The sequence below is a fragment of the Lithobates pipiens genome, unplaced genomic scaffold (assembly GCF_037356315.1).
Source record: "Lithobates pipiens isolate NorthernLeopardFrog02 unplaced genomic scaffold, aLitPip1_a1.2 Scaffold_3, whole genome shotgun sequence".
Classification (NCBI taxonomy): Eukaryota; Metazoa; Chordata; class Amphibia; order Anura; family Ranidae; genus Lithobates; species Lithobates pipiens.
This window is the reverse complement of record NW_027507790.1, coordinates 284,617,500-284,636,731: the sequence shown is the minus strand read 5'-3', so window position 1 is coordinate 284,636,731 and position 19,232 is coordinate 284,617,500. Positions and strand designations below refer to the sequence as shown.

At 44.5% G+C, this 19,232-nt stretch overlaps 1 protein-coding gene across 3 annotated transcripts in view; it reads right to left on the bottom strand.

Moving 5' to 3' along the window:
* Positions 1-19,232, bottom strand: part of LOC143941212 (GRIP1-associated protein 1-like) — a 146,188-nt gene extending 126,956 nt beyond the window's left edge. For 2 of the 3 annotated variants that reach the window (XM_077463255.1, XM_077463257.1), the window contains exons 1-9: positions 19,085-19,232; positions 12,309-12,375; positions 12,110-12,171; positions 10,676-10,702; positions 8,243-8,350; positions 8,020-8,164; positions 6,061-6,200; positions 4,780-4,828; positions 2,428-2,498 (exon numbers count right to left, since the gene is read on the bottom strand). In XM_077463255.1, the coding sequence (XP_077319381.1) occupies positions 2,428-2,498; positions 4,780-4,828; positions 6,061-6,200; positions 8,020-8,164; positions 8,243-8,350; positions 10,676-10,702; positions 12,110-12,171; positions 12,309-12,375; positions 19,085-19,126 (711 nt within the window). In that variant the 5' untranslated portion in view covers positions 19,127-19,232. The remainder of the gene's footprint in view (positions 1-2,427; positions 2,499-4,779; positions 4,829-6,060; positions 6,201-8,019; positions 8,165-8,242; positions 8,351-10,675; positions 10,703-12,109; positions 12,172-12,308; positions 12,376-19,084) is intronic. The other variant, XM_077463256.1, reaches the window with a different exon arrangement.

The window sequence follows — 19,232 nt, the reverse complement described above, 5'->3', positions numbered from 1 at the left end:
CCTCTTTTTGCAACAATATTTTATCTTCATCTTCCCTCCAATCAGGCAATATGAGTTTGTATATGACTGCACTATATAAGAGGCCCAATGGATTTTTCTCCTGGACTCAATGTCATCCAGGAGACTCAACAATGATTTCTCACTCCACAGCTTTTTAAGAGTGGTGCGTCACTGCCCGTGTCACTGTGGTAGGTAGACCCCATGCATCTCCTTTTTGGTAAAAATGCTCATGTACACTGAGATGTTATATCTATATGATTATATATATATATAGTCTGACTGGACTATAGGGTGTTCAGCCTGGCCACTGGGGGCACTGTCTCTTCTAGCAGGCATGGAACCACATGCCTGCTAGAAGGTTGGTTGGGTGCTTTAAGGTTACTTTCTCTCAGAGCCCGCCCAGTGGGAGTGTCACTCTTGCTGTGCTTTCTGGGAGAGGGTAGTTAAGATGCGGATGTCACATGGTTCGGGGTTCTGGTCCAGAAAGTATGTTCTGACTCCATGGTCCTGGTCCTCCTGACCAGCCCCCAGGAAGGCTATGGCCCTAGGGTGCGGATCCACCCAACTATGTTTCGGGGCTGGCTAGCCCGAGGCAAGGAAACTAAAGGAAGGATTCCAAGGTGGTCCAGTGCCTTCTCCGGTTGTGGAGAGGCCCAGGAACTTCGTAGCTATCCAGGGGAGGACTCTTCAGAAGAAAGCCACGTACGGGTTGGCTTCTTAGCAAGAGCCTGGTGAGGCTGAGGGACCTAAGTGAATCCAATCTCGTGGGTATCGCCAAACCGGCTGAAAGATCCAGGTATTACACAAGTGTTCTACAAATCCTAGTTTCCTATGTGTTCTACAACAACGTCTGTGGCAGAGATTTGTTCCTGATTTAAGCACCTTGTGGGCTGCTAGGTCTTGTGAGAGAGGGACTATCCAACTTTAGTGACCATCCAGCTGTGAATGGCTATTCTCTGGATTTAGTCAAAGTAAGAGAGTTCTTCATTATTGACTTTGACACTAAGAGCACCTGAACTTTCCTCCTAACCCTCGGATCCTATTTTAAGAGGCTGTACGTTAAATACTTTTTTGAAAATAAAAATCCCTTTATGCGGATCTGTCGTCAGTCTCTAAAGTTACTGGGCCATCTACCGCGGGAAACCCCTAGACGTAAATCGAGGAGAAGAAGGTAACTGTAAGCCCAATCAAACCAGCAACTCCTTCGGGGGTTAGTGCTACATTTTATATATATTTTACACACACACACACATATTCCTTCCATCTCTATGTTGATCACAATATTAGTATCCCTGAAGGGATATAGATATATATATTGTTTTTAGGTGATACCAATTTAGTATCACTAAATGATGCTCAACTACACCGCAGAGTGCATGAGCATCATGGGAAATGTAGTTCCAAAACATCTGGGGTGCCGAGGTTCGCCATCACTGGCCTAGGCCATATTCATGTAGAGCAATAACTCTTTTTTTCAGATCCTCAAATTTCTTTGCCATGAGGTGCCATGTTGAACTTCCAGTGACCAGTATGAGAGAGTGAGAGCGATAACACCAAATTTAACACACCTGCTCCCCATTCACACCTGAGACCTTGTAACACTAACGAGTCACATGACACCAGGGAGGGAAAATGGCTAATTGGGCCCAATCTGGAGATTTTCCCTTAGGGGTGTACTGACTTTTGTTGCCAGCGGTTTAGACATTAATGGCTGTGTGTTGAGTTATTTTGAGGGGACGGGAAATTTACACTGTTATACAAGCTGTACACTCACTACTTTACATTGTAGACAAGTGTCATTTCTTCAGTGTTGTCACATGAAAAGATACTGTATATGTAGGGTTGGCGCTACCTGTATCCAGTTTCATAAGCTCTTTGGTCTTGCCTATGATGGTGAGGCCTGAATGGATGAAAAGATCTGTGGACAGGTGTCTTTTATATACATAACGAGTTGTAGTTAGGAGCACCTTCTTAAATTGACAGGACTAATCTGTGTACCACATGAGCACCTACTGTAGCCAGAATTATTGTTGGTTGGTAGGGGATCAAAAAGGTTTTTTTTATACTCACTGAACTGCAACTCAATTTATAACATTTGTATCCGTTTTTTTGGTTGATATTCTGTCTCTATCATTTATCATCATTTATCTATCATTTTGGGGGGGGGGGGGGATCAAATAATTATTTTCCCCACTGTATGTATATGAAGCAGACAACACCATGCCTTGAATATAAAATCCTTGGCCTATTTTTCTATTGGGATTATCACAGACGTTAACGGTAAGCCAATGCAATAACATCTATCGGGAAACCCCAGAGGCAAATCACCTTCTTACTCAGAGGGACAGCCCTGCAACCAGCAACTACTCCTTCAGCTACAGCCATCCCAAAATATGGTTTAATCTTTTGCATTGGAATATCACAGACCTGTAATGTGAGTATCTTTTCCTTTAACAACTTATTCTCCTCCGTCTGCGTTGCTAGTTCAAGTGTTATGCCTGAAAGGAAACAGAAATGACAGAACTCCACTTTAAGCATCTCCAGTTTGATTTATATGTGAGTTTTCTTGTGTCTAGCGAGTGGCCATTTTTATCATATTTCCATTTAAGGAGGACGTTAGCACTTCCTGACCGTCCACCGCACATATACTGCAGCAGGGCGGCCCGGCTGTGCAAACTGAGGTACCTGGACTCAATGTCACCCACGATCGCGGTAAAGAGGCAAACTGAGGATCTGCCTAGGTAAACAAGACGGATCCCCGTTCTCACAGAGAAGGAGAGAGAGTTCAGCTGTTCCTAGTCATCAGGACCAGCGATCTCTCTGTCCGTCTGACAGTTAGAAAACACTTCCTTAGGGAACAATTAACCCTTTGATCACCCCTAGTGTTAACCCCTTCCCTGTCAGTGTCATTTAGACAGTGATCAGTGCTTTTTTATAGCACTGATCACTGTATCAGGTCACATTTTTTTACCAAAAAGTGTCACTTAAAGCGGAGGTCCACCCTAAAATGGACCTCCGCTCATCGGAATCCCCCCCCCCCCTCCGGCGCCACAATCGGCACCTTTCAGGGGGGAGGGGGGTGCAGTTACCTGGATAATCCAGGTAACTGCACCCACTTCCGGGCTAGCTCTCTGCGGAATGGGGCGTACGTTATGCCCCGTTCCGCAAGCGCCCGCCCCCTTCAGCAAGTGCCCCGCTGCCTGCTGGGAAACACACAGCTCCCAGAGGCAGCGGGGACCGTCCGGATTGCGCCGCGCGGCTCGCGCATGCGCAGTAGGGAACCGGGAAATGAAGCCGAAAGGCTCCATTTCCTGATTCCCATACCCAAGATGGCGGCGGGACCCGGCAGCCGAGCGAGCGATCGGCTTCGGGTGCCGACATCGCGGGCGCGCTGGACAGGTAAGTGTCACTATTTAAAAGTCAGCAGCTGCAGTATTTGTAGCTGCTGGCTTTTAAAAAAAAAAAAAAAAAACGCGGAGTCCCGGTGGACTCCCGCTTTAAGGTCAGATTTGTCCACCGCAATGTTGCAGTCCCACTAAAAATCGCAGATTACCTCCATTACTAGTAAAAACAATAAAATAAAAAAGTCTTGAAATCTTTCCCCTATTTTGTAGACACTATAACTTTTGTGTAAACTAAATAATATACATATTGGCCTAAACGTATATTTTTTTTTTTTTGGATGTGCATTATAGCGGAAAAGAAAAAATATTGTTGTTTTTTTTCAAAATTGGGGGTCTTTTTATTTAGAGCGCAAAAAATAAAAACTGCAGGAGGTGATCAAATACCACCAAAAGAAAGCTCTATTTATGGGGGAAACAAAGAGACATCAATTTTGTTTAGGTACAATGTTGTGAGAATGTCAGTTATAGCGACACAATGCTCTATCACAAAAAATGGCCTGGTCATTAAAGGAGCAAATCCTTCCTGAAGTGGTTAATATATGGCCTATCATATGATTAGACAAGCTTATGATTGATTTATCATCACTATAAAGGGATTCATTTTGCGCCAACATTGTTGATCATTAGTTGTTTTGTGTGTTATTCACTAGCGATGCAATTTTAGTTTTTTATTTCACTAGAGGGTGGTGTGCTTTCCTCAATTGTTAGCAGCTCCATTTCTAACTAGCGCTAATCTTTTCTTTTGCCATAGACTTCTATTATATCCTACAGGTGTGGTGCACTTTCAACTCCTGCATTCAGGAGATTTGGTGCGCTTTCAGAAAGCGAACCAAACCAACAACAGGTAATAAGAGAAATCTATGGCTCAGTGCAGGTAACCTGCAGGTGCACTGCTCTGCACCTGCAGATCAGTAACAACTGTAGAATAGATATGGCCTTATATACACTGTGATTATAGCATTAAACTGACCTTTAATAACAGTTTTCTATTCAGTTATCGGCGGCTGTTGCTGTCCCAAGCGGCGTGTATTAGGTATCACTCCACCTGTGACAGGAGCCAGCGCTATACAGGAAGCATCGGTCTCTGCAGCTCTGCTGTGCAGCCACTTGCTTCCTCTGATGGCTCCATTCACAATGCTAATGCTCTGCAACGGCAGGTTGGTAAACCCCTGACCTGGGCTTGCCGACTCGCCATCCCAGAGCAGCAGGTTCCGGACCACATCCGAGGGCTCCATGGGCCACTGGTTGGGCACCCCTGAAATACATCTATAGAGGAAGTGCTAGCAGTTACTAGAGACAAATGATGACATTCTTAGAACTATTGCAGCCCACAGGCACAGGACCTATAGGATGTTTTGCATTTAAGTGCACTGACCTTGAAGATTATCCCCTCTTGGCTGCCAGTTCCTTGGTGGCTCACCATCCTGAAAAACAGGCAGACACTAAATAACTGTGCCACTGTGATCCAGGAAATAGCTGACAAAAATTTAGGTTTACAGAATATCTGTCTTTCATCAACCGGAGCTCTTAATCTGAAGCAAAACCACATATCCCAACAAGGCTGCAGGCTGAAAGAGTCTCCAGCTCTTCTCCAATAAGTACTTTCTGTATAAGGTTGCAGCTTGTTTTATACATAGTTACATTGGTCTAAGCTGGACCAATGTAACTATGTGTAGACCATACAAAATACACACAAAAGTTGCACCGCTCCAGGTGAAATATGAGATCTCCCCTGCTGTAGAAATTGCTCGGTGACAGCCTTGGTCCGCAACGAGAAGAAAAAAAAAAGGAAATTACAATGCCAAAGAACAGGTGTGTGAAATGAGTTTGCTTAAGCCACAGGAGATGTGTGTGCAGGCTGTGTCCTCGTTTTGAATGGATCTGAAATAAAACTACTATTTTATGCTGGCAAGTGCCGCCATTTCCTTTTTTTTCCTTCTATGTGTATAACATACCTGGCCAATACACCCAGAAGCTGAAAATCACTGAAGTAGACAAGGTTACTCCAGTGATCTCCTCTTGCTTCTGGGTCCCGTGCTGAGTGGCTGGACTTTTACATTCTGAAACCATGAGGTTGGCTGCTTGACACTGGCACCATTCAAACAATGCGCTGCAATTTCTGAATGAACGCATAGGGTTCTCTGATTGAACAAATGCCCCGTCTTTCCAACTCATTCAATCAGAAAATTATTTTGTATTAATTCAGAAAATTAAAACATTCTCTGAATGACACCCATACAGAGTGGCTGCCCTCCTGTTGTCAGAATGCGGCAGAGAAGCAGATCAGCATGGAACTCCAAAGCCAGTAGAGGTCACAAGAGTTGTGGTGTCTACATCGGCTAGGTATAGTATAGACATAGTTACATTGGTCCAAGCTGAACCACTATGAATAAAAATATGCATACCAGGAAATCGTATTTGAGAAATGTTTTAAGGCCCCCTTGTGTGGGATAAAATGTTGACAATTACAAAAAGTTCAAACAATGAAGCAGGAGTGGCCCTTAAAGATTATTCCCATCACATTTGACCCTCTGTTTCAATTGAGATTGAGATGGACTTGTATCGCGTAAAACGATAGACGATGTCCCACAGACGTATCACAAACCCATTATTATTAGTATAGTGATAGTATTGGTGGGTGAATATGATAGGTTACCTGATCTTGTGAAACCTGTCCATCAAGTTCTGTGACTGACACTTTATCCCCTGTCTCTGTGTCTGTGCACTGAAGTCCATTTGCTTGAGATTCTTGACCCTTCAGGGAGGCAATCTCTTTTTCATGACGCTCATGAAGTGCTGAAAAACAGAGACTGGGATTGAAAGTATAAAGGTAACCCATGCTCACTACAGAAGAACAAGAAAAAATATAAGACAGTGTGACAGAAAGGGCTCAGGGTAAATGCAAAACAAAAAAAAAAAATCAGACAAACATACTGACACAGTGAAACTGGCATAAAACAAATGCACACCTAGAAATGACTTTAAGAGCACCATAAAGCAAATTCAAATTTCACTTCCTAATGTTGTACTCTTTTCCTTATGTCTTCCTATTAGTCCTAAACTCTGATAAATGGACTTATCAACCAAACGGGTGACATTTATCGTGGGGCAGGCCTAGGCCTGTATGCAGGAACAAAAATCTGATTTAAATATTACAGCACCCCAAAAACTCAATGCCCTCTGAACACTTCAAAAAGAACATACTTCTATGTGCCTACTTTTATTTACAGCTGTCAGTTCGTTTCTTTCAATTTAAAGAAAGCCTGTGCTTTGCCTATGCCAAACATACCAGTTTGCTTTAAAGTGGAAGTAAACTCCCCTGTCGTTTTCAGCCATCTTTGCCTCTGTTTAATCTTCAACTGCTATGGTGCTGCACATGTGATTCGTTATGACACCAGCCATTGGATGGTTTGATAGTTTGGCTGAGAGCACAACCAATGTGCAGTTAGCATTCCCGGCATGCCTTTTTTTTTTTAAACTGTTTAAATCATCACAGCTCCGTTCAGCTGCTAGGATTGGAGAAAGGATAACCCTGTGTAAGCTCAATGTTACTCTAGCCAGTTGAAGACTAGGCATTTTCTGGCACTTTTTATTGACATGTTAAAATTTGTAAATTTTTATGCTAGAAAATTTATTTGAACCCACAAAACATTAGGGCTGAGGCCCTAGAGAATAAACGGCAGGTACTCTTTATGGAGGGATCCCTCCTTTGCACTTGTAAGCTGAGCGACTGCTAAGCCGCATCGGTTATTATTACAAGAGAACTAACCGTTGGCTCTAACAAACAGTACCAGGATGATGCCTGCAGCTGTAAGCATTACTCCGGTACAACCACTTCAAATGACATGGAGATATGAGATTTGGTGACAAGAGGCTAGTCAGAGATCATACAGAGCTGAGAATTACCTCCACCCTGCATGACAGTACTGGTCAAAAAACACCAAGCAACAGAGATGTCACATTAGAGAAGGGGAGTGTGCAACATTCTACTCTATACCCAGAAGTATCATCCATTTTCTTTACTTCCAGCAGCTCAACAGAGAGGTAGGGGATCTAAGTCTAAGGAGGGGGGGGGGGGGGGGGGTTCAAAGCTTCCTTCATCTTTGGGGAGTCTCCTGCCAGTACTGTCAGCTTCTTCCTACTTCAGGAGCCCCCTTAGCAAGCCTAGTCCTAAAGAGGCAATCGTGCATGTACGATTCCCAACCAGGCTGTTTGTGTCCATAGACTCACACAGCACAATAAACCACGCCCCTGCTCCTTCTTCACAGGAGTTGGTTTTACAGCAGCAGAAGCCCATGGCTCCACTGCCCTCAGTTTCTCCAGAGAAAGCAGGAAGTGAGGGGAGCGGTGTTGAAGCCTGAGACAGAGCTAGAGTAGTGTTTAGGAATAAGGTTTGGTAAAATAGGAAATGTGGAGTTTTTTTTACCTTAATGCAGAGAATGTATTAAGGCAAAAAAAAAAAAATATATATATAGACTTTAGAACCACCTTACACTTAGCATCCTTTAAAAAGTCAGAATAAAAGGTGCAAAGTAACCGCAGTTCTCATCCGAACTGAACACTTGCATGCAATAAAAAGTAAAATTCATAGAGAATTATGCTCTGTATTTCATACATCCAATTGTCCTCTGCAGTGCTGTATTCTCCGCCTGCAGTCGTCTCATTTCACCTTCTGTAATGCCAGGGATGCCATCTGGAGAGCGACTTTCCTCTTTCAACTGCTGATTTTCAGCCTCCAGCTGCTCAATTTGGGAGCAGAGCTGCAAACCCATAAAGAAAATGTGTAAAGAGCAAGAAAAAGACACACAAAGTAGCACATAAAGTCTAGGTCTACTTACCTTGGACAATTCCTGCATTAGCGTGCTATTCTGTAACCGGAAGTCATCCTCCTGACTGTGCAGCTTTCCCTGCAGCATCTCATTCTCACCTAGCAAGGCTTCCACTTCCTGTGGTGAGAGAAACAGATGACCACCCTATATGTCAATCAATCTGCTTGATTCACAAATCTCAGTACACAGCCAAGGGGACACTAGACAGATAAGTGAAATACTTTACCCTATATGACAGAAGATGGAGACGATTTAGTAAAAGCACCAAAGTTGTACAATAACAGCATACAAACTAGGTGAACACTTCCAAGTACATTGTATACATGTGGCAGTAGTAAATCTAATGCTGTGAAGGAGTAGGGAAGAAGATGCAGATACCCTGCTTGGTCCTTCCAGTGATGAAGGTTTTAGTGCATTTAAGAGGCATCACCTATAAAACAGAACTGCACCCTCTAACTATTTTTGTATTACTTTTATTCCCTGCTTATCTGATGCCGGGCTACTCACAGTTAAGATACTCACCCACCCAATGTATCCAGCACTGTCCTGCTGAGATCCACTTCTCTGCAGCCACCACTCGGGTCCCCTGATGCCATGTTCTCCTGTCACATTATCGGGAGGCAGCCAGCTCTTCCGGTTTCAGGCACTGAACCCTGATGCTGTGCCACTAGGCTTGCCCCCTCTCCCTCCTTTAAAGGGTAAGTTCACCTTTACAGAAATTGTGTAAGGTGAACTTACACTGGACACCCCTCCCCATCCTGCTGTACCAGAGTGCCACGATCCCCCGCTGTCAGGCATCGGGATGCCACTTCACAAGTTCAGGAATTTGAAAACCTCCTGGATTTCTCTCCTCTCCTCCAGCACTAATAGGATGATGTAGAGAGAGTCTGATTAGTCAGCATCGTCCATGTGATGGCGCTGACCAATTAAAATGCCTCCTATCCATACGCACAGAGAGGTACGGATAAGAGATTAAGCTGCAGGGATTTCAAATCCCCAGACTAGTAAAGCAGCATCCTGGTGTCTGACAGTGGGGGAAATCACTGGACTACAGTACAGCGGGAAGAGGGGGATGGGGAGGGGGTCCAGTGTAAGTTCACCTTACAGATTTTCTGTAAAGCTGAACTTACACTTTAATGAATGGAATGACTGTAGTGCTCATCTAACCACGGAGGCACTAGGGGACTGCAGGCCAGGGATATGCAATTAGCAGACCTCCAGCTGCTGCAGAACTACAAGTCCCATGAGGCATAGCAAGACTGACAGTGGAGCAGGGGAAAGTTATGGAGGAGGGAAAGTTCATTTTCAGGGTGAAAATCTGTTTTAAAGTAATTTTGCCCGAAATTGAAAAAGAAAAAAAAATTATTTTCATAGCCAACCTCCACTGAGCTCCCTTATTGCCCCTTCCACCTGCTAGAGTGGAAGACCCTGTATGCTCCATATAGACCTGTATCAGAGCTTACATAGAACTACGGACCTTCCCCACGTCACAATACTCAGGTTTGGCACCGCAAGTTGTATAGTGGGAGGAAAAGGAGAATGTCACATTCTACCCCAAACAAGGTATTTCCAAACCAAACCAGGTATTTCCAAGGGCTCCAAAAAGCAACAGGGTACCTAGGGGCGTGCGGTAGAGGTATTAGAAGCCGTGGAGGCATCTATAAAAGAAAACCTCTTACTGTGACCTAAAATTGCAAAGTGTTGCTAAACCAACAACAGTAAAATCAGTCTGTATATAAACTAAAGCATGCTTGTTATACTCACTGTAGCCCTAAGGGGTTAATCCTCTGCATTGTGTAAAAAGGCTTTTTGATCCTGTCTTCTCTGATCCTCTCCTCCTTTTACTGTCCCCACTCAATCTGCTGATAGAACAGGGACCTAGGAGGCACTCTGCACATGCTCAGTTTGCTGTGTATTGCAGGAGAGTTTTTTTTTTTGTTTTTTTTTTGAGAGGGGCTGCATGTGATCAGCACAGGACCAATCAGCACTGTCCAGACAGAGGGTCAGGGGTCATGCAGCCTCATAGGACAGTCAGAAGAGAACAGAAGAGCTCCTCCTACAAGCTTTAACCAGTGCTCGGCCGGATACTGATAGGAAGTCACAAGACTGCTGATGAAAACGGGTATTTATCAGTTTATATTTACTAAAATAATTGCATTTCCACATTCTGTATACTGTGGGAGACCAGATATAATGAATGCAGGCTCCAGGGTTTAGTAATACTTTAAAAGTTAATTTCCTGCAGGCTATGGACATTGGCAGAATTATCCTAATTTATGATGTAAAGGCTCATATTCTTTCAACCTTCCCTAAAACCTACATAATGAAAAGGGTGCTAGGCCTTCCATACCTGCTCATATTACAGCAAATAGGTTTCTTTAATACCTGCTGGTACACAGGCTCAGCGTGATGAATTTCCAAGTACTGAACACAGGATCTTACCTGGGCTTTCTTGCTCTTGGTGAGTGCCTGTAAAGAAATTAGCAACACTTGTAAGTAACTAAAAGGCTCAACAGAGACTGCACAAAGGGAAGGGTAACATTCATGAAATGTGTGTAGGCTTTGAAAAGCAATTCCTGGGCTCTGTCTATGTTTTTTATGCATGCATTTTCTTACTTTAAAAAGGGATCCTGTGCTCCACTTCAAACCTTGACTAACAGAACATAAAGGCTCCATTCCCACTTGTACAACTCCAATGTTGCGCTGACTTTGGAGTGCAACTTTGGATGGGTGCAACTTGGATACGACTTTGGCTTTGAGCAGCGATAATGGAAAACTGTTACACACAAGCTGCATTGTATAACATTTAGGTACGACTTTCGTGCAACTTCTGAGGGTTAACATTGAAGTCTATGGCCCTCAGGTTGCATGAAAGTCAGACTAAAGTAATGTATGAACTACTATGAAGTTGCTGCAACTTTAGATCACGCATATATTATTATTATACAGGATTTATATAGTGCCAACAGTTTGCGCACCAACATGATGGCAGACAGTACACTTACAGTACACATCAATACAGGAGGGACTAGAGGGCCCTGCTTGTTAGAGCTTACAATCTAGAAGGGAGGGTCAAGTTGAAATAAAAGGTAATAACTGTGGGGGATGAGCTGATGGAGAAAATGAAAATACAGTTGTTAGGTGTGGGTAGGGTAGGCTTCTCTGAAGAGAAGTGTTATATATGAATGGGTAACATTGGAAAATATGGAGAATGCTTGGCATGCAACTCTGATGTCCAAAATTGCATGGCAAGTTGCACAAGTGTGAATGAAGCCTTAACAAGTTTTCTGCCAATACCTCTGTAAGTCAGAACAGCATGGATTCCCCTAACCTAATTGCAAAATTTTACTAAACACCATCTGCTGTTCAATAAAAGCACCCTCACTGACTACTGACCCTTTAGAAAGCCGGTTGTTAAAGGAGAAGTGTAGCCAAAGCTTTTTTCGCTATACTTCTAAAATGTATTGCAGGAGTGCAATCATTTCTGCATTCCTGTAACCCATTGTCAGCCGACTATAGTAAGAACTGGCAGAACAGAGAGCCGGCAACTGACAATCACTGGCTTTCTGCAGTCTAAGGACTGAGAGCTAAGCGACCAGCTCAGTTCTCAGTCTTAGAGGGGTCAGGGGATAGCTACAACTAGGATCAGTGCTGAAGCCATCCCATAATTCTCTTTTAAGGGGGCACCCATGTGGGCGTGCTCTCAATCTGGGCTGTTTGAAGCTATAGACACACATCCAGTGTAAGCCATGCCCTGCTCCCTTCTCACAGGTGTTTAAATTAGGGGTATTGTTTAAATCAGTGGTGAGGAGCTAGAAATAACAGGACCTTGTATTTTCATGCAAGGTCTGCTTTACGTAAACTTTAAAAAGTTACCTTTTGAGCTTTCAGGAAATCTCTCTCTAGGGCTGCCTGCTTCTGCCGAAGAGATGTAAGCTCTGAGAATTACAAAAAAGGCATTTGTAAAATGACAAAGACATCCAGAACAGATGCTAGCATAGAGGAGGTACAGTTAGAAATGAATACAAAGGCTGAGGAAGACATTGGGAGGGGTTGCGGAAGGAGCTGCGCTCACCCTGGTTGTTTTTTCGCAAGTTGTCCGACAGCTGATAGTTTTGGCTTCTGAGGTCCAGTAGCTGAGCCTGTGGAGAAGGAGAAAGAGAATTCAACATAAAGGTCAAAAGCAGAACCGACATGCAAGGAGTTCTAAATGAGCCAACAACTAAAGCTGAAGCAATCAGACTCATGTGAAGATGCCATGAAGGCCTTAGGCTTAGGGTAAAGCTTGTAAACACAAGTCCAGCTTAGGCAAAGCCAACAGTATGGACGCCCAATCAGCACTGGCCGCTCTACTCACCCTGTCTCTGGCGCAGACTCACGCACTCACCCATCCACCAGTCTATGGACAATCCCCACTCTATTTCATAAATGTGTTACCACTGCTATGTCTGTTTCCTTTCTTCCTCACCATCTATCCTATTGACAGGGGTCATCAGGGCAGGAAATGAGGGGAAACTCTTCAGCAGGGACATACAGAGCTATGAAAACCCAAGAGAGGTTCTAACGCTTCCATACTCTGTCCAAACAAATTAAGTTTTGTATACAGAGCTCCATTTTAATTTCTTTGTATTTTCTATTTCCTGCCCCTTTATTCACCCTAGACAAAGAGCTGTGCCTCGCCAACAGACTTGTATATGAATACTGATATCAAAGTCTTCTTGCAGTGGACTGAGAACATCCATTCATTCAGTAACATGTGACTAGGCAAAACATGTGAGCATACAAAACCTCAGGGTAATAAAAGTGAAAACCATTGCACGAGGAATGAAAGAGAACCTGTCACAAGCACATAGACAACTGACATGAGTGTGAGGAAAGGCGTTACAAGGTGCTGGGATCTAGCACTGCCCACCTACTGTAAAGTCATCTTGTACACACCTAGGGCCATATCCATTACACAAATGTCCACACTACACCTATTCAGAGTTCAGGTAAGCTCCATTATACCACATATGCAGACACCTTAGAATCCCAGGAATAAAAGGGGCATGTTGCATTTGGGTGGATGTGCCTGATCTCTGACACCAAGCAAAGTCGGCATTTGCACAGTGAGTGTTCACATTTCCTTGTACAGCATATACTACAGACTGTTAGATCAAGTTCTTTTAAAAAAAAAGTGTACTTTATCTAAAGCCAAAGCATCTTTTTTGTGTTGAATGGAGTATGGCAGGAGAAGTATGTCCACAGCTCTTTCAGCCATATTTATCTTCTGGGTCACAGAAGTGCACTTAGTTCTACACTCCTGTGACCCACATTCAGTAGAGAAAGGGCTGAATCCCAACAATAATGTTGGGATCCACCTAGATGTCTGACCAGCAGCAAGCTCAGCCTCTCGACACGTCGCTGAGAGCCTGAGCCAACAGCTCCCTTCCCCCCCTGTGTCCAGCACTCCAATGAGCTCTGGAGAGGTAGAGCAGAGAGCCGGTGACTGACAGCTCATTGAAGACTGAGGAATCAGGGGTCATATGTTTGCTTGGTTCTTGTTCTTAGAGTCGGCGGGTGACTGACCCTATGCTGCATCCACACAGCGAAGTATGTATGTTTGTTTTTTTGTAATCTCATACTTCTCTTTTAAGTGTTTACTATGTTAACATTATATTGCTGTGGTCAAAGTGGGTAAAAAAATAAATCTTAAAATAAAAAGAATTGCAAAAAAATTATTATTACTTTTTTTTGTACAGTCATCCAGTCAGTGTCCCTGATCACCACCACACCAGTGATGCTACGATGCTATGATGATACTGTACTGGTGATAGTATGTAAAAAAATAAATACATTTCCAAAAAAAAAAACTTGCCATGCCCCCTACTAAGTACCTTGGACTGTCTACATATCAAAAAGGGGTCATTTGGGGGATATTTGCACTGGCCTGACATTTTCGGGCCTCAAGAAATGAGATGGCCGACAGTACATCAGGATTGATCTATATATATATATCATAGTTTGTGGACTCTAACTTTCCTACAGACTAAATTTAATAAACACTGATTGGGTTATTTTTCACCAAAGAAATGTAGCAGAATATATTTTGGCCATAAATTTATGAAGAAAGATTATTTATTTATTTGCAAAATTTTATAACAGAAACAAAAGATTTTTTTTTTTAATTTTAGGTCTTTTTTTATTCATTTAGCAAAAAATGAAAAACCCAGCAGTGATTAAAGTGGTGTTGCCCCCCAAAAAATAAAACTACTTAAAATTCTTAAAAAAAAATCAAAAAAAAATAATTGGCAAAAAAAAAAATTTTTACTCACCTCTAAATACCGGTTGCTAGGGGGTCCCTCGTAGTCTGCCTTCTTCATTGCCCGGGCTGGTGACATCACTTCCCCTCGCGCCGCACATTCACCTGGGACCTGTCACGTGTCCCAGGTGACTGTACGGCGTATCACGGCGCCCTGCGCCGCTCGCGCATGCGCAGTGGGTGCCCGGCTGTGAAGCCACAGCCGGGTGCCCACAGTATGCATGACGGCGCCGCGAGCGGAGCGGGGAGCGAGGGGGGGGCTTCGTTCCCCCGCATCGCTGGACCCTGGGGCAGGTAAGTGTCCGATTATTAAAAGCCAGCAGCTGCAGTATTTGTAGCTGCTGACTTTAAATTTTTTTTTTAGGGGGTACCCCACTTTAAATACCACCAAAAGAAAGCTCCATTTGTGTGAACAAAATGATAAAAAATTAATTTGGGTACAGTGTTGCATGACCGTGCAATTGTCCTTCAAAGTGTGGCAGCGCTAAAAGCTGACAATTGGTCTAGGCAGGAAGGGCGGAAAAGTGCCCAGAATTGAAGTGATAAAATTAAGGTTTACTATATTTTGAAAGTATCATGTTTAAGGCCTCTTAAACACGATAGTCTCCATCATGTCTGCTTGATATGAGGGCAGAACAAAATGGATGAGATGAGGCTAAGCTGTCATTCAGCTCCCCTGACCATCGCTGTGACATCAAACATCTACTTCCTTTACATCAGGGGTCTTCAAACTTTTCTAAGGGCCAGTTTATTGTCCTTGAGACTGTAGGAGGGCCGGATTGTAGCCAGCAGGGGCAGAAAATGTCACGGGCTTGGCATGAGTGAGAATAAATATGGCCTCAGGGTTGGTGGTCAATAGGAGTAGTGTGCCTATTAATAGGAAGAATAGTATCCCATCATTGGTATCGGTGGAGGAAATAGTGACCCATTCTTTGTGTCAGTGGGAGGAATAGTGCCCCAAGGGCCTGATAAAGGCTAGAAAAGGGCGCATCTGGCCCTCGGGCCGCAGTTTGGAGACCCCTGCTTTACATCAACCATATAAAAAAAAATAAAAAAAAAGGAAGAGGGATGGGCAACAGGGAAGTGAAACACAACGACTGTGGCCCTAAATCTCCTTCCCAAACTTTATAAAAACAAAACATTTGGCCGGGGCTGTGTGTAACATGTATAACAGGAATACTCTGTTAATATTAAACTGGAGAAAAATACCGGCACACACTGGAGCCATTATGGTTACAGATTTGTAATACAGGGACACAATTATTTGACTTCCCAAACCTCTATAGATCTGATATATCCCCAGCTCAGTGACCCCTCCAGCTTATCTGCATGTTCAGTTCAAAGTGAAGTTCAGCCTGTATAAAAAAAAATGACAAGTCAGCAGCTACAAATCCTGCAGCTGCTGACTTTTAATATATGTACACTTACCTGTCCTGGGAGCGTGTAACGTCAGCACCCGAAGCCGACCCGTTCCTCGGATCCGAGTGCAGGCGCCGGCATCCTTACTAAGGGAAAGAGGAAGGAAAGCCTTGCGGCTTCACAGCCTGTTTCCTACTGGGCATGTGCAAGTCACTCTGCTCTTTCTGAATGGTCCCTGCTGTCTTCTGGGACCTGTGTGTCTCCCAGAAGGCAGCGGGGGGGCGGACATTGCGTAGTTCACCGCACAAGATTGCAGTGATATTTCCTCAGAAGTGGGAGCAGATAACTGGATTTCACAAGTATCTGCTGCCCCTCCCCCCCATGAAAGGTGCCAAATGTGACACCAGAGGAGGGAAGGAATCCGATCCGAGGAAGTTCCATTTCTGGGTGGAACTCTGCTTTAAATGATACTAAAGTCTCCTTTTTGTTTGTTTAAAAACAACAAACATGTTATATTTACCTGCTCTGTGCAATTGCACAGTGTGACCCCCGATCCTCCTCTTCTTGGGTCCCTTGCCGGCGCATCTGGACCCTCCCTCCTGCCGAGTGTCACCAAAGCAAGCTGCTTGCTATGGGGGCACCGAGCTGATCCGCAGCTCCGTGTGTCTATTCAGACAAGGAACTTCGGCTTGACCCCGCCCCCCTCTCTCTCCTCATTGGCTCACTGATTTTGACTGGCACCCCCAAAGGCAAGGAATGCATTAAGGTAAAAAAACGTTTAGACTTTACAACCACTTTAAGACATTCCATCCATCACATACTGACATCATCAAGTACAATACAGAGCCAACAGTTCTGCATTGTATGAGAGGAAAGCAAGGGACCGCTCAGGGCATCAGCAATAGGATGAGAGTGCAAAGAATAAACAACGTATTAACCCTTATTCCTCTACCCATAGAATTTACACGTATTTAACCCTGCAGTGCTAGTGGACCCCACTGCTAGGGTATATTTGTGTCGTTTCCATAGATGGGTTATAAATGCAAACATTGTAAGTAATATATCTAGCCTTATATCAACCTCTTGCACTCTCTGTACAGCAGGGCTGGAGTAAGACGAAGAAGCAGTACAAATAGCTAATCAGGTCATGTGCTGACCCTAAGCATGCTGATAGGAGGATAAAGCAAAGTGAAAGGGAGATGAGCTCATCACTGTGCTGCTTCTCCTTTTATGACCCAATCATAGGCTGAGGCAGGTCCAAGTCACCCTGGGCTTACAGGAAGTGGGGTGAATGATGCTGATCAGACTGAAGATATCTAGTGGCAGAAAAATGCTTTGAAGGTTAAAAAGTAGTGAACTGAAGGTGAATACTGTAATAAAAGCTGGGTTTTATTTTATCTTTTAGTGGGCTCTCCATTTTTAACTTACTTTCGGCTGGAGTTCTGATATAACAAATATCTCTACAAAATAATTACAGCATCCAAAAAGCTCAATTGCCAAAAATTAAAAGTGGAACTAAACCCTTCCATTCTTTACAGCTGAGGACGGCGCCATCTTGGCCATGATTTGGCTCTAAAGTGACCACGGTGCTGCACACAAGACCAGCTATAACCCAAGCAAATGACAGTTCACTGAAAGGATAACTGCCTTCCTTTAAATTCAGTGACATCATTGGCAAGATTGAAAAAGACACGGATCCATCCAGCTCAGCCTACGTGTGTTGATATACTACTATTGTCAATATCCCTATACATTGTGTTCACTAAGAACATGTCTAAGAAATGATTGAATTTACAGAGACCTTTCTTACCAATGCAAAGAGAAGTAGATTCAGTGAAGGTGGAGATCTGCTGTACAGAGGGGGCAACCTGTCAATTCAGTGACATCTGCCGATCATCGGTGATGCCAACAGCTCCTGTGCCATGGAGAAGCCGGATCCAGCTTATAATGACTTCCAGATAGAAGTCATTACTAGAGATGAACCTTCAGGTGTACCCACATCTGACAGCTGTACCCTCCTTGATTGATTTGGGTTCTGTCCTATCAGTGTCAAGCTGTCAGCTACCCTAAAATAAAAAGGCACTGGTGATGCCAGCTAGAGAGATAGAAAACACAAAGCACTGACTGCACTGTATGATTCCAAGGCATAAAACTGTCACCCATCACAGTGACATCAATCACATCACCACACTGTGTACCATCACTGCCAGCCAGAAGATTTACACTACATCTCCGGTACTCAGCAACGTGTGAGAAAGGAGAAGTCATACCAAGTCCACCAGGACTTACATTAAACCAGTGCAGAGATGTGTGACAACCAATGACGGGACAGTGACATCATTATTACTGGGAAGAGCAACACATCTTTATTAAAAGGGAACAGCAACCTGTGACTTCATTACTGCTGGGAGCAGCAGCACTTGTCATTACTGCTGGGAGCAGCAGCACTTGTCATTACTGCTGGGAGCAGCAGCACTTGTCATTACTGCTGGGAGCAGCAGCACTTGTCATTACTGCTGGGAGCAGCAGCACTTGTCATTACTGCTGGGAGCAGCAGCACTTGTCATTACTGCTGGGAGCAGCGGCACGCGCGACATCCTCAGCGCTGGGAGCCGGCACGCGCGACATCCTCAGCGCTGGGAGCCGGCACGCGCGACATCCTCAGCGCTGGGAGCCGGCACGCGCGACATCCTCAGCGCTGGGAGCCGGCACGCGCGACATCCTCAGCGCTGGGAGCCGGCACGCGCGACATCCTCAGCGCTGGGAGCCGGCACGCGCGACATCCTCAGCGCTGGGAGCCGGCACGCGCGACATCCTCAGCGCTGGGAGCCGGCACGCGCGACATCCTCAGCGCCGGGTACAATCAGTAAACCAAATTTCTATTTTGCAGTGACACATGACATGATTATTACTGGGAGCAGTGACATCACTAGGACAATGACACATAACAGGTGCAGTGACATGACCAGTGTTGGGTGGGATATCACATATGACATCACTAGTACAGAGACAAATGACATCAGCAGTGCAATGGCTGATGACAGCACAGCTCTCCTCGCCTCTCTTTTATCAGGAAGGGGGTGACAGACACAAGATGTTGTTTACATTCTCCAACCTCAGTCTGCAGGCACACAATGACGTCACATAGACTGCTGGGAGTGACGTCACCCAATAGCTGCGGCTCCCCTTACCTGCATCCTCTGGAACTCATCCTCTGACAGAGCCTGCGCCATATTCCTGCCTGACACCGGCACCGCACCCCCACCGCTCCGCTCAATGCTATCCTTCACATCCTACCATAGAGAGGAAGTCAGGAACAAACAGGAACTCCGTTGTATA